Raw genomic sequence first — 16,508 nt, forward strand, 5'->3', positions numbered from 1 at the left:
CCAGTAAAAGAAACTGCACATAAAGTGCAGTGGACTATAAGCTGCAGGGCTAAAATCATGATAGCCAATATTTATGGTAAATGGAAGTTGAATTCCTTGGCGCGATTTAGAATTAGAGTTTGATTTAAAAAAAATCACTTTAATGTTAGCATGATAACTCTACTCAAAACAAAAAATAGGAATTTAACATTTTGCAAAGAAGTCTTTTAACACAAATTAGCAATAAGGTGTTTCATGTTCCAAATAATTTGCCCCTAATTTGAAAAGAAAGCTTTACAATATGGACGATGTTTTGTGACCTGGGATAACTCACAGCTGTAGGGAGGAGTGCCATCGATGTCAATAATTTAAAAAAAATAAATAAATAAAAGTAAGTTTGATTACTCAGCAGGGAAAATGAGAAAAGTCACTATGATCAGTCAGATTCTTTACATTAACGGATTTTTGCATCAAAGGGAAATCATTGAAAGAAGGCACTAGGGAGCTGAAAATTCACCCAAATGGTGACAACATGTTAAAGCTCAACCTGGCATGACCACTTAGATATCGCAGTTGGAGTGTGCCATTCCTTGTCTAAAATACTGTGATAATGATGTGTCATTGCAGGTGTTTCGAAACATTTGACTGGTACCGTTGTGCCCAATAATCTAGCTATGACCTTAGCGAGGATAAACACTCAAAATAATGAATAGATGAGTAAATGCATTGAAAAAGTGCCATACCCTTAATGTGCGCGTAAGCCGCTATGCTGTTGCTCAGCAGATCCATTTCCTTCTTCTTCACGTCCATGGTGGCTTCTTCAAAGCTGGGAAAGATAAATAACATGAGCACATTGAGTCTGACTTTCATGGTAAGACGACAAGTCAATTGAGAGCATTCCATGTCCAACCCACAAAACGCAGCGGAACTTGCTTGTATGCCTGCGGGTGGGCAGGATGACGCCTACCAGGGTCAAACAAAAGTTCCACTGTGCACTTTTCTTGGCTCGTAGTAATGGATCTGGCACATGGCGCACCGACCTACCCTCTTGGGCATGACACACCCCATGAATACAGGTTAGGGGTCAGTTTTGTGAGTGGGTGCAGAGGACTTATTCCTGTCCGATGACATCAACAGGTGGTTCCAACATATAATAATGTTTCAAAATTGTAAAAGAACTAGCATCATATTAACTGTTTTGTCTTTGATTCATTTATATTTAGTATAGTATAGTTGAAGAATTCATTGTCAGTATTTTTACTGTGTACATTATTTAATATAGCGAGCTCAAATCCACCTGGCTCCGGCCTTCCTGTGTGGAGTTTGCATGTTCTCCCCGGGCCCGTGTGGGTTCTAGTCAGAGAAATCTTTAAAGAAGTCTAAGACAAGCTTCAGGAAATTTGTAAGTCAGACCAATCAAGATTGACTTTTCTTGCTAGCAAGGGACAGCAGGAGGTCACGCGTCCGTGTTCGCTTCAGGGTCTGTCAAGTGAGCTGCTGTCCTCGCTTGCTTTTTATTCATTGCACATTACGAGACATAACAAGAAGCTCAATTGGACAGAGTCGGGCGCTCAAGTTTACACTTTCCTGCGTCAATAGCTTTAGCTAAGGACTGGGGCGAGACTGGCAAAGACTTCACGGATGGATTGCAATACTTGCTATTCTGGTTATGAAATAAACACATAATGATAACAACCTAATATATGATTCCCTTCAAAGTGTCTTATAATTTTAATGGTTTTACACGGTCCAAAATTTGGAAAATGATTATGTTTGTACACAAAATCTCGCAAGTCCAGCTGAAATCATAAAGAAATATCATAATTGTTGCATTTTGAGATTTTACATGTTTTAATCATTTACTGGAAATTTCAGCTCCCTAGTGTTTTTTTTTCCTCATTGATTCTATGAAATCATTAAAAACAATCCAATATTTGTAACATAATGCCACAAGGGTTAAACGCAAGAGTTTGAATGTTGGATGTCGGTGCAAATTATACATAATGAGGACTTTAAAGTCTTAATATTAGAGGTAGTTTGAAAGGGGCCTTCACCTTGGACTGTTTGCTTCTTTATGGCCTTTGTAGTATTTTCGTTTTGCACATGAGACATAAGAAAAGAAAATCAGATTTTTTTTCATATCACTATTCTCCAGGCTGAGTGACAGAGGGCTTGTATTTTCGACTTTAATCCTCCCCAGTTACTAACTTCCCCGCCTTAAAGCCACTTCCTAAGATTCCGCTTCCTTGGCCAGATGACATGATGGAAATCAGATGAAACTATTGTGAATAGAAAGGAGGGGCCTGAAATTCTTCCAGCTAATGTTAGCGCCAACTTGTAGTTGTTGGTGAAGGGAAAAAAAACAAAAATAAAACACAAAATGATGGCGTTCCGCTCTAACTTGCGTAAGTCAATCCAGATGTCACTGTGCCTTCTATAGGTAACGTGGATGGCTTGGATTTGCACTCGTTTTTATGTCTACATTTACCTTCAAATTTCACCCGCTTGTGACCTGTGATGTCAATGCCAAATGTGGGCCTTATTTGACTCATTTGGGGGGGGGGGGTCCAAGCATCAAATCCACACGTGTAGACCATATGTCATGTAGCTGGTGAGGCACAGAGGTAAACAGAACACAGATGAAGCACTTACCACAAAATCAAACCCCCAAGTGGCTTTCAGTCGCAGCTCATCGTGTTAGACGTGAAAAAATTTGCAGATCCTTTTTTAGTGACTCGAGCCAGCTTGTGATTTTTTGTCCTTGGGCTCGACAGTTGATTTGGGGCGACCTGGGACGAGAGCAAACACACAAACATGCGGTGGGTTTTTATATCGTAGCGAGGACATCGCATTGACACAATGCATTTCCTAGTCCCGAACCTTAACCATCGCAAAAGATTGCCTAAGGCGTATCCTAAACTCAAAACCAAAATCCAAGTCAAACGTATTCTCTTGACCCTCAAAAAAAAAAGGTCTGAACTTGTGGAGGACACCAAAACAGTCCCCACAAGTCCAAGAGGTCTCTATAAACACAGTGAAGCCAGGATTTGGTCCCCATCTTATGGCAAAAACCGGACATAGCACGCACATACATAAATATACACACACACACACGTTTACATGGCTATACTTATGCGTACAACCATTGACAAAATGCATTTTCTAACCCCAACAATAACCATCAGAAATGATTGCAAAACCATAACCCATACCTTAATCTTACCCCTAACCTAAGTCAAACATAAACTCACCAGATGGTCACAAATGATCCTAACAAGTCTAAGAGGTCCCCACAAACATTGTGATTTGGTCTCCACTTTGCAAAAATAAGGGCACAGCCCATACAAACACACACACACACGTTTGTACGCCTATATGAATGAGGACATTCATTGATATCATGCATTTACTAGCCCCTAAATGTAACCATCGGTAGTTATTGCCTGATCCAAGGGCTGCACGATCATAAACAAAATAAGAATCACAATTATTTTGGTTAATATTGAAATCACGATTATGAATCACGAATACCTGATCCTAACCCTTTACCTGCCCTCTACCGAAATCCATTCAAACCTAACCTCTAAAAGTACGTCTTGACATCAAGACTGGCCTCAGTGTCCTCACGTCTCCAAATCACTGAATCACACAAAAAACTTAGAGCGGTTCTCACAAGTATAGCCATATAGGAACACACACACACCCGGCCGTCAAGCCGCATTAGATCCCGAGTCACTGATGCGTCTGCAGTGCAAACAGCAGCAGGCAGACTGCAAGTTGTTCACGGTCCGGCAAGAGACCAGAGGGAACACTTTGTTTTCACGCCGACAACACTAGAAAAAGTTGTGATTGTCTAATCTCTGTTTGCCGTCCTCATGAGGACTTTTGGAATCAATGGAAGGGCATTTTTAGGACATTCTCAGCCTAATCGTTAGCTAAACAAACAAAACCCCTTGTGCTGTATTTCGTCTCAACCGTTTATCATTACATCATAGTTATTTCACATCAAAGGGAAAGCAATGAATAAAGGCACTAGGGAGCTGAAATTTCACCCAGATGGTGACAACATGGCAAAATTCAACATGGCATGACCACATGGTTATCACATTAGCGGTAGTGTGCCATTCCTTGGATTAAATACTGCAAGAATGATGTGGAAGAAAAAGGCCCCTAAAATAATGCACAAGGGTTAAATATTTAGAGTAATCGATCATTTCAATACACAATTACCCAAATAATCCATTTATATCTGCCGTTTTTAGCCTTCTCATTAGTTACACAAACAAAAAGGAAAAAAAATGGTATTGAATGTCTGGATTGAAAAAAAAAAACGACGTAAAAATACGTCTTTGGGACTGAATGAGTAAGTATAAATTTAAACAATGGATTTGAGCACTTTGGGCTTTTAGGGATCCAGGTAAGAGGAATTTAAGAACATGCATATTTGTAAATGAGGCCCGCTCTAGCTCCAACAATATCTCTGCCATTTTTAAAACGCATCAGCATCCTTTCATTGATGAGGTCCGGAAAGGTAAGCCGTTTCCAAACAGTAAAAAAAGTCGACTTTCATTTCTGGCAAGTAGACTTTAACAACCTGTCACATTCGGCCCAAAGGAACTCCAAATACTCCAATGACAGGCTGTTAAACTTGGCCAAACTGGAAGAGCTATGACCTCGATTATGATCAACGGGAGCTTAATGCCGGAGCCATTTATTCACGAAAGAACTTTCAAAAACATGGCCCCCCCAAAACGTTGACCATATATAAAATGTTGACATTGTGGGGGGGTGTTACTCGCGACTTGACGGGGAGGCTGTGAAATATGCCGAACTGTGACCTTCTACAACTTATTCCACAGTGTTGAGAAGGGAAAAAAAAACACAGCTGTCAATCTCCGAGAATAAAGTCAGAACTTTGAGAAAAAGGTGAAAAAGAAGACAAACTTTTGTTTTTTCTTCCGGCCACAATTCTCTTCAGTAGACGATGTATTAATGACGATCGATTAACTCCCAGAACCGTCATATAATCAGGTCAATACGGATTTGTGGGCGTGGTATTTGTTCACATAAACCACAGGTGTGGAACTCCAGTCCTCGAGGGCCGGTATCCTACATGTTTTCAAACCCTTTCCCTCAAAAACACCTGATTCAAATGATTGGGATCATTTCGAAGCTCCTGTGGAGCTTGCTAATGAGCTAATTATTTGAATCAGGTGTGTTGGGGAAAGAAAACCGGAAAACATGCAGGATGCCGGCCCTCGAGGACTGGAGTTCCACACCTATGACATAAACAGCTCATTTTTTTCAGTAGTTTCTTAATTTTGTCCAGAGCAGTAAATATTTGAATGTCCCAGTGAAGTATTGGAACGTTTCCTTGACCCCCTTAAAATTGTTATCCAAATCGGAGAAAGGAGTAGCAGTAGTGGTTTGTCTCCAAACCGTTGCACTTTACCCCCTCCCATGTAGATTAAATGTCCCGCTACGAATCCACCCTCCATGAACCAAATGAAGACCGAGAAGGCGTCCGTTAAAATGACATCAACGGTTTTGTCTCAAGGGTAATAAAGTTAACGACGGCTGTTTTCTTCAAGGTCAAAGTTAACGCTTGCGGACTTCGGTTTGAAAACCCGCGACTCTATCAAGGCAGTAAAAGGACCACAGGGGATCCGCTCCAAACCCATCTAATTACAAATTACACCTCCGCGTTGTTTTGTGTTTTGCTTTTTACTGCTTGGGTAAATTATTAACAGACCCGAACCTCCCTAATCTCTTCTTACGGTCCGGTTGTGCGTGCCAGGATCGCATGGCTATTACAAACACCGGCCGGTTTATAACAATGCTGTCGTTATAGGAGCAGTAAAGCCTTTTGCGCATACTCTTTAGCCTGCATTGTTGTCTAGTGCTGAGTGATGCAAAACTGCTGTGCTGTGTGAAAAAACAAAACACTTTGGGGAGATCCTGACAGTGGCCTCTTTCATGCAGAGATCCCACAAAAACTGCTGTCTGGGCCTTTTACGCAGAATCCAGCAAAGGTGGAATTTTGCCTTGAAAACAACTTAGCAATAAGTTCCAATTCATTTGCTCTTAATTTGAAAAGTACTGTTCCAGTCATGGCATTAAATTAGCTTTGCTGATACCAGCAAAAACACGCACCCAATTTGAGAAACATTGTGCTAGTGGTTAGAATGTCCGCCTCAGAAATGAGAGGTTCCGGGTTTGAATCCGACTGTATATCACCAATAAATACGCTCAGTTCATTGAAAAATCGAAATCCGTAAGTGTATCCATTGCCCTGTACTTGGGTAGCACCAAAGACAATTGGGATGGACTTTTGGATTTTTTTTTTTTTTCCCCAGATTTGAGCCATGCCCTCTATTTGGGGCAAAAGTAATCTAATGATCTTTTGTTAATGATAATCTCAATGTTTCCCAGATGTTTAGTGTTTTTCTACCTACCTACCTACCTACCTACGTACCTACCTACCTACCTACCTACCTACCTACCTACCTACCCACCCACCCACCCACCCACCTACCTACCTACCTACCTACCTACCTACCTACCTACCTACCTAACCTACCTACCTACCCACCCACCCACCTACCTACCTACCTACCTACCTACCTACCTACCTACCTACCTACCTACCTACCCACCTACCCACCCACCCTACCCTACCCACCCACCCACCTACCTACCTACCTACCTACCTACCTACCTACCTACCTACCTACCCACCCACCCACCTACCTACCTACCTACCTACCTACCTACCTACCTACCTACCTACCCACCTACCCACCCACCCACACACCCTACCCTACCTACCTACCTACCTACCTACCTACCTACCTACCTACCTACCTACCTACCTACCTGCTAGCTATCCTACATACATATAAAAAATGTGTGTACTGCCACCTCTGGCAATCTCAGATGCATAAATAGACTTCAACTCTGTCGGTACAGAACAGCAGGAAATATCGACTGTTACAGACGGGTTTAAAATGATCTAATATTTTTTGCTTTGATAGCGACGTTTCCCAGACATTTAGTGTTTTCATTTGCAGACCGGAATAGAGAATATGAAAGAGTTATAATGAGATTTTCCAATTCTTCTTGGTGTTTGGGCTGCGCTCTCTTGCCATTAATATCACCTCCTATTTTTGGTCCCCGGCTAGCTTATCGGTTTGTCTTTCCGAGCTTCATATCCTGCAGTGAAATACTCACGCATCCTTTTCCTGTTCTAACTAATGGTCAGCTCCAATTGATGGCCTGAATGAAACGAAAATGTTTATTATTATTATTATTAATCTCTTTTACAATGTTGTGTTTGCGCACCAGGAAAACGGGAAATGCTATTTTTGTCCGGGTATTGTTTGCTATCACGGGTCATCAGGATGACCGTTCCATATTTTTGTTATCATCCTAAAACAACAATGGCGTTGTCATCCAGAACTTCCTTCAGCATCTCCTGAGGTTAGAATGTCTGCTGAGGCGAATGATTTATCCACAGCCTCTGAACCGTGGTTAGGCAATAAAGAAGTTGTAACTTCTTTGGAATTTATGTCGGGAGTTAAAACACTTGATGTATGCACCAATGAAATTATATCACTGGTGTCCATGTTATTTCTTCATTTCAACAGCACACGAAGGCATCAATATTTTTGGCACCTGGAATTTCCTTACGGCTCTTTCTGCGGTTTGCCCGAAACCACGAAGCGGACTATGAATAGACTTTAATTAGTCAAACGTGACGTGCGGGATGGTGGAAGCTGACATTAAAATTTACAGCATCCTTTGCCCTTGTTCATTAAAAAAAGTTTCTGCTTTGATTCTGGAGCAGCCACTATGGAAAATTTGGGATCTGGATCAGTCTTTTAATTGCAATGTTTTAAAGCTTGACAAGTACATCCATCCATTTTCCAGATTCAAAACCACAAATCCTGCTTGCCGTTCAATGACAGGGTGCATATAGGCAAACAAGCATTCACACTTTCGTTCTTAGCTACTGACAATTTCGTTTTTCTAGTCTGTAGGGAACTCCACACTCTATCTATCTATCTATCTATCTATCTATCTATCTATCTATCTATCTATCTATCTATCTATCTATCTATCTATCTATCTATCTATCTATCTATCTATCTATCTATCTATCTATCTATCTATCTATCTATCTATCTATCTATCTATATCGAGTATTAACAGGCAGTTCTATCTATCTATCTATCTATCTATCTATCTATCTATCTATCTATCTATCTATATCGAGTATTAACAGGCAGTTCTATCTATCGATCTACCTACCTACCTACCTAACTACCTACCTACCTTCCTACCCGCCACCCACCCATCCATCCATCATTTCTAACTGCTAGCTTGCATATCCAACTTCTAGCTAGCATATTCAACTGCTAGTTAGCAGTTGTTTTTTGCTGCTTAGTTATCAATTCTCATTCCACAAATGCAATATTGGGGGGGGGCATAAAACGTATTATTGTGAAGAATATTTTGTTGTGACTTTCGTTATACTCAGTTGGTTATAAATAAGTTAGGTCATTTAAGTTTTTGGGGGGAGTGGGGGTTGAATTTCATGACATTTGTGATGTCCAAAAATTGTTTAAAAAAATTGGTCGATTTTGCCCATGAAGTGGCTGGCCAAGCTCACTTTAAAAAGACTCAACAATACACAGGTGTCAGACTCCAGTCCTCGAGGACCGGTATCCTGCATGTTTTTGAAGCGTCTCTTCCAAACACACCAGATTCAGATGAAGAGGATAATTTTCAAGTTCCTGCAGAGCTCATGATAGGCTAATTATTTGAATCAGGTGAAGGCAGAGAAAACCGGAAATGCAGGATACCGGCCCTCGAGGACTGGAGTCCGACACGTTGTGATTATTCTAGCATTTTGTGGAAGCCACAAAATGACAAGTACATCCAAGAACATTTGAAGCTTTGCACAGAGAGCAGCCTGCCCCAGGCCAAGGCCTTCCAGGCTGTTGCATTTGGAACTGAGACAGGCATGTGGCTGACCCCCGGCCTCCAAACCAGACCTAGGTCACGGAGGACTTTCAAACAATCGTGTACTTTGATTTAGTGACAGAGAGCTGACCTCTGGCTAAATATTTTGAAACAACCTCAACTAGGTTCTGAAGCATACCACCACATGGAGATAAGGACGTTACATGGCATACACTTAAAACAAAGATCAAATAAAGTGGAGTTACTAAAGTTAAACACCACTGGCTATGTTGCATTTGTAATTCAACCGCCGTGGGAAGTGGGTACCCTTGTCAGCTAACTTTGGACATTGATTATTGCTGGATAAGCTATTTTAGAAATGAACTCGTTCAATCCCAAAGACATAGTTTTACGTTTTTTTTACTCATTCAATGCCAGGCATGCATTTTCACATTTTTTTAAGAGTCCAGAAATTTAAGTATTAAATCGATACTTAAGTATACATTAAGGACATGAATTTCCAGATATGTAAGTATTAAATCGATACTTAAGTATTATTATTCAATTTCATTATTGTAAAAAGCCGGATTCTCCCCCATACGAGAATGGTTGGACCCAAGTTGTCACGTGCCACCTCTCGTTACCTGTCAAGTTAATGATTCATTTTTGTAAACACGTCTCTATTATGATCCCAAAAGAGGACACTTGAAGTTGGATATTTTTCTGTGGACAGATATTCATTTATACTTTTTTTTTTTTTGAGCGCAGGTTTGACACTTTTTGTTGATTATTTTTTTGTGGACAATTTTAAAAATTAATTTAATGCTGTATTTTTTGAAAAAAAGAAAGGCGATGCTTTTATTTAAAATTTTTCCGTGGACAAAAAATTGTTTATAACTATTTCTTTTTGAGAACAGGTCTGACACTTTATATTGATTATTTTTTCTTGACATTTTTTTTTTAATTGTCCCAAAAATGATGATAATACCGCAACAGGGTTGAAAAGGCAAATACAGGTCTTAGGGATTGAATGAGGTTGGCAAGATTGACGAGTAATTAGCTTGTCCACCTCACAGTTCAGAGACCCCTGGTTTGCTAGCCTTCCTGTTTGGAGTTTACATGTTCTCCCCATGCCTGTTTTGGCTTTTCTCCTGGAATTATGGTTTCCTCCCACAATCCCATTCAAGATTCAAGAGTTCTATTGTCGCAAGCATAGTGACCCTTCTGTTCACTTAACCAAACACAATAATAAAGTAGGCAATAAAAAAGGTTTCTATTCATAAGAAAATCTGATTGTGTTCCCAGCTGCAAAGTCCCAAAACTGGCGGGAAAGCAACACCCAGCGATGAGTGGGTGTGAATTGTTTGCTCAGCTCTCAGACTTTGACATGATCCACTCCAAAGCCCGCGTTTGATAATCAACCTACAAAAAAAACGCGTTATTTGACAGGCCCTCGACAAACTTTGCATTCAAGGGCAAAAACGAGCAAACGTGGATGCGAGCCAGCGTGGCATGCGGGGACTTGAAACTTAAAAAAAAAATAAACGCAGTCCTATAAATCAAGACGCCGGCGTGACGCTAGCTTGTTTCAAAGTCCCTAATCAAAGCCACTGCGAATCCTCGTGTCGTGGGATAGGGGGCGGGGTTAACCACAGAGCAGCGCTTGTCCTGCGGGGAGCGTGTTCTGCGAGCCCTAGCAGGTAATAGGAGGGTAATGGAGATATGCCGTGGCGCTGGGGGTTAGGGCAAGTGCTTAATAGCCGCCAGATGTGCTCCTGATGCGAAGCAGAACCGCGACGCTTTCATATGTAAATCGCAAAGGTTGGGCTTTTTCCCAAAGTCTGCATGTTCAAGAAACGGGGGGCAAACTTGATTTCTCAGAGAATTGAAAACGATCACGACCACGTCTCCGTTAGCCATGAGCTAATGGAGCTCAAGCAAATAGAATGCGCACTGATCAGCGTTAGCAATGTTAGCTTAGTCTTTTAAGAGACAGCGGCTCCAATATTTCACAGAGCAATTCCGACGCAGGCCCAAAATCATGCGAGATGTCTTTACTACGATTTACTTACGATTTTTAAATCCTTCAAAGTAGGTCCCCCTTTTTTTTCTTCGCATGTCTTAGTCTTTTCTCACTCAGCTTTTTGATGTGGATGATGCTTTATGATCTGGAACAGCCCTTGTCAAATAGTGGGGCGGTGCCCCTGGGTGGGGTGCGAGGCTTTGTTTTTGCCATGTGAAGTGTAATTGCAATAAAATAAGGATAGGTATCGTTTTTTTCCAGGCACTTTGATGCACTTGGTAGTTTTTTTCTGATTTAGACTAACGGAATAAGTGGCTCATTGTTCCAATTAGTTTGCTCTTAACTTGAAAAGAAGCACATACTGTTCCTGTCACGGCATTAAAAAGCATGAAACCTGTATACACACTGTTAAAAAGTAGTTAAGAGTTGTTGTTTTTTTCTTTTGTTAATGTTAAAAGTTTTAGATGTACTTAGGCAAAATTTATAGATAATAATCCTATTTATAGTTGGCGGGGCGAATGGGGGTGCAAAAAGTTTTCTGTTTTCTGCTTTGCAAAATATAATTGAGAACCACTGAACTGGAATGACTTTCAAGTTACAGTTTTGCATTTTTACTCGTTAATATTTTAATTTTCTTGACTTGTGAACACGTTTCCAAACCTCTGGAACTCTAGGTCATAAAATAGAACATACTGGTTCACATATTGGGGTACATGAAGGCACTTTAAAGGGTACAGTAAGCGAAACTTTAACAAGTTTCTTTATGTCAGCAAATCTAATTTAAGTCATTGAATCTCAAAGGCGTATTTTTACGGCTCTTTCCAGAAAATCAACCATAAGTATTTTTTTAAATTATTATTATTTAATTATTTTAATCATTTATTCATGTTTCAGTTGTTCGGGCAAAAGACGGTTGGAAAATGGCTGTCACTGAAAAAGTTCATGCTTTTTAATGCCGTGACAGGAACAGTATGTGCTTCTTTTCGAGTTAAGAGCAAACTAATTGGAACAATGAGCCACTTATTCCGTTAGTTAGCTCTTATATGGATACACATGTTCATGGTTGAGCCAACAATAAAATGATGTTACGTTATCTACCTTGTGGAGTTGCAGGATAACATACGCCGAAAAATGTCACTACAAATGTAGTTCCGAAGATCGTACGGACCTCTTTTAGGCCTTATTCGTTTTTTTTTTCATTCGAAAGTGCTTTGCGCTGGTGAGGGGATACTTGGCTAAAACATTTCACAGGGCGTACATCGCCGAACCTGATATTATCAAGAGCCCTCATTTTTTTTTGACCAGCCGTGATGGATTCCTGACTCCTCTACCGCCCTTGAAATCATCGCGGGCTTCAGATCGTCAACCCATGATCTCACCCGTTACATCGATCCTGGACGCCGTCCAGCAGCGCAACAGACGGTATCAATTACACGGCCGCCGCCGCCGCCTATTAGCCCGTGACACACAACACGTGTTTGCCTTTTTCCGTGATTGGGTCCCGAGGCTTTGCCGCACGCCGGATCCTCGAGGTTCTGAGGATGACATGTTTTCGACCAAAAAAATGCCTCGTGAGCAGAACCAAATCAGTAACGACTGTGTAAAACAGTTTCCCGCATTTTGTTTACGAGTTTATTGTTCCGCAAGAAGTCGACTCAGCAATTTTTCACACTGGAGTAGCATCAGGGTGAAAAGCTGTTTACGACTTCCGACTTCACAAATCTGTGAAAGTTGGTAAATACGTACAAGCCAATAGAATTGAAAATATTCAGTCGACGATTATGGATGGGAAAATACCGCTAATCAATTATGCTAAGTCTCAAAAGTTACCATTAGCTGTTAACTCGGGTGTTTCATGCGGTGCGTTCAAATGCAGTCTGATATTTCAACCTCAAAAGGGGATTAAAAAAAAGTGGTTGAAAATCGTATTCAATGTTAAAAACTGCAAATGTCTAAACAATGTGGGCTTCGTATCATGTAAAATTCGACAAATTTCAAGAACAATAGGGGGGAAATGAGTAGATTTTGTGGGGGGTTTTTGTGCGTTGCACACAAAAAAACAACAAAAAGCTGAAGTAGAAATGTCCTTTTGTTTTATTTCCTACAAAATTTTAAACTCCATCACTCGTTTGATAAAATTCGCAATAAAAACTTTTGCAGTTTATATCATGCTATTCCGTTTTATTCTGTGTTTTGCACTTAAAAATTTGGAATCGCAGAAAATTTCGAGAAAAATTAGTAGAACATTTCGAGAAAAATTAGTAGTTGGTATATATACTTTACTTTATATACTACTTTATATACTAGTTACTTTATATACTTTAGTAGGTAATTAAGTAGTAAAATAATCAACTAATTGATTACTTTAGTACTTGAACATTTGAAGTAATTGATTACTTTAGTACACATTTCTGAATGTAGTCGATAAATTTAGTATTTGAATACCAAAGTAATGTATTACTTTTGCAATTCAATACCTAAAAGTACATAATTACTTACTTTGTATATTTAGTATCTAAAGTAATTACCTTCGTGCCTAATTTGTGAAGGACTAAATTCTCGATTCAAAAGCCATGTTTGGACCCTCCTTTAATCAAACGCTTGAAAAAAATTCCATGTATGATTACCTGGAATCGACTGTTTGAAAGCTTCAAAGTAAAATGACGTCTTTGGGTTTGAATGAGTTAATTGCAACGGCCGCCGCCCATATTTCTTTTCAGTCTTGATTTGACAACTCCCAAACTTGCAGCGTGGGAGTTTAAACAAGCATCTCCAATCAGTACATGACCCTTGGGCAAAAAAAAAAAAAAGAACAGCACTAACAAGCATCCTCTGGTCAGACGAAGACAAGATTGATGGATGGGTTGGGGGCGGGGTTGGGGGCGGGGTTGGGGGCGGGGTTGTGATCGATGCTCGCGGGGAGGTCGAGCGGAGGCCTCAGAGGGGCTCGCTAACACGCCTTAATGCTCGTCCGAAGTTATCTGATTGACTGGAGGAGCTTGTGTGCACTTAATTGATGGGACGCCCCCCCCCCCCCCACGCCCCAACCCCCCCCCACCTCCACACACACACACACGCACACACGCTTGTGTTAGTATCATAAAGCTGCCATAAGCTGTATAAAGCTGAACATAGTATTGCATAGTTTATTACAGGTGATAATTTACAGTATTTGACACATGCTTATAGTTTATTCAATACTGTACAGTGTAGAATGTTGCTGACTATTGTTTCTGTATTTGGTCATATTCATTTTTGAGGTATTTTTAATAATGCGCTCCATAGTTGGTAATTGATTACTGCTGTTTGTTTTAGTCTCTTTTTTTTTTTACTCCAGTTCACAATCAGGAATATGTTCAATTCCAGTCAAAAGTTTGGAAACACTGTAATTGCGACTTGCGCCATCGAAAACGTACATATTACATATTAATAATAGCAATACGAATGAATCTCAGAATTTTGATTGTAATGGCCAGATAGCTGTGCATATCTGGATCCTTTCATAATGTGGACAACGCTTCATGACTTGGAATGACTTTTTTTTTTTTCAGTGGGGATATTTTATAGGCGTATTTCATCCAGAGAATCAACTGTTTCATTTCTGGCTGTAAAATTGCATCACTAATGATATATTGCATATGTAACGGCATACAAAATAAGCTAGCAATAATTTGCTCCATGTTCCACTTCTTTAGCTCTTAATTTGAAAAGAAAATGTTGTGTTCCTGGCAAGGAATTAAAATGATATTCAAGTCACAAATACCCACAAAGACCTTATGAAAATCTCAAGTATCCCCTTAAAATGCCTTCCATACGCCATTTAAGAACTGCTGTTCATGTATGGAAAGCTTACTTTTATTAATTACAATGGCGCCAGTCGGTCAAGATACTTTAAGATTTTTTTACATTGTTTTGATCCTGTAAAACTGAAATCTCTTCAAGACAGCAGGAATAAAATCATATTCTATCACATTTACGCAGTACTAAACAAGCGCCCCAGTGATAAATGGACAGTGTATTTCCTGTACCGCATCCGACTTCATTTTCATAGCTTTGGCGAGACGAGGTGTCAACTTTGTTTGCATTCCAAGTGACAAGTCATCATTCACCGCAATGAGCTCGGCCAACTGCACGCAGCTGCACGGGGGGGGTAAAAAAAAAAGCCGTACCCGGGCTCAAAACATAAATGCTGCCTCAGCTCTCCTCTCCACATAACGCGTGGTCACAACATAAACTCAGCGGCTTGACCAGACAGCGGTCCAGTCCGTCCTGCACACTCAGCAGGAATCATGAAAGTGAAATGGAGGTGAGATGGGATTGCATGGAAAAGTTGCAGGAGAATATTTGCAAATAATTGAACCTTCAAACTAGATTGCAAAATTCAAATCGAACCTACTATGACTCGAATTTACTATTATGGATTAATGAATGCGGTTTTATGGAGGTGGAATAGTACTCACCACCCTTGCGTAGAAATAAACGACGTCCCGGTCAAACGCTCCAGAGGGCTCCAGGAACGCTGCGCAAGCACATCATTCCCTCCAACAACTTTGGGAAAAACATCAGAAACAAGCAGCCCTCGCTCTTTCCCGGCTGGCTTTTGGCCGCTGTGGTTCAAGTCCCGAAGATTGAGTGTGTGTGTGTGTGTGTGGAGTCTGGGAAGAGGTGGTAACTTCCTCTCCAAGTTGGGAGGCTGACGAACAAGAGTTCTCTCTCCTCCTCTCTCCGAGCTCCAGTGCACTCCGAGCAGGAAAAGCTGTCATACTACCCCCCCCCCCCCCCCCCCCCACACACACACACACACACACACACACACACACAATTCCAGCAAGGGGAAAAAAATAGGAATGGCCTAAAATGGTCAGGCAAATGAGAGAGGGGGTGTTTTGTGTGTGTGTGTGTGTGTGTGTGTGTGTGTATTGTTTGATGGAGGTAATCAACTACAGGATATTTGGCGTTTTAGGAACAAAGAAACAAGCACGGGCACGTAATGATTAACGCATATTGAGTGACCAAACAACAGCGGTGCTGACATGTCCATGATCCAATGATTGAATGGTGAGTGAAAAGCCTGACAAATTCTGTACTGCAGTCACAACATCTGGAAAGCTCAAGCAGAAACGCAAGACGTAAGGAGAAAATGGCAAGATATACCAGAAATCCCCTGATATGAGATGCAATCCCCCCCCCCCCCCCAAAAAAAAAAAAAAAAATGAAGGCCAAATGTAAGGATGCATCCTATAACTGTAACTGTAAGATTACATTTTATTATTTTTTTTTAATTCAACACCATTCAAGGGCACATAAGCTAAGTTTTGGTGCTCAGATTTGCATTTTATATCATCCATACGAGTCTAAGTAGTGAGTGGGGGCTGCAAATAGTTTTCTCTTTTTTCCATTTTAGACTAACCTGTAACCTGTATAAACGCTGTAAAAAGTTAAAAAAAAACAGTTGTTGAAAGTTGATTTATATTGCTTTTTTTCTTTTGTTAACATCAAAAAGGATACCATTTTAGGTATACTTCTACAATTTTCAGAGATA

General features: G+C 40.5%; 1 protein-coding gene across 5 annotated transcripts in view; it reads right to left on the bottom strand.

Moving 5' to 3' along the window:
• eva1ba (eva-1 homolog Ba (C. elegans)) overlaps nt 1-16,508 on the bottom strand; it is a 43,924-nt gene that overhangs the window by 2,561 nt on the left and 24,855 nt on the right. For 3 of the 5 annotated variants that reach the window (XM_088411981.1, XM_088411983.1, XM_088411982.1), the window contains exons 4-5: nt 2,632-2,768; nt 723-805 (exon numbers count right to left, since the gene is read on the bottom strand). In XM_088411981.1, the coding sequence (XP_088268107.1) occupies nt 723-789 (67 nt within the window). In that variant the 5' untranslated portion in view covers nt 790-805; nt 2,632-2,768. Of the gene's footprint in view, nt 1-722; nt 806-912; nt 1,269-2,631; nt 2,769-15,426; nt 15,692-16,508 lie in introns of those variants that run through there. The other 2 variants (XM_088411980.1, XM_088411984.1) reach the window with 2 other exon arrangements.

This window comes from Hippichthys cyanospilos, chromosome 3 (genome assembly GCF_059441005.1).
Source record: "Hippichthys cyanospilos isolate Australia breed blue-spotted pipefish chromosome 3, RoL_Hcya_1.0, whole genome shotgun sequence".
Lineage (NCBI taxonomy): Eukaryota > Metazoa > Chordata > Actinopteri > Syngnathiformes > Syngnathidae > Hippichthys > Hippichthys cyanospilos.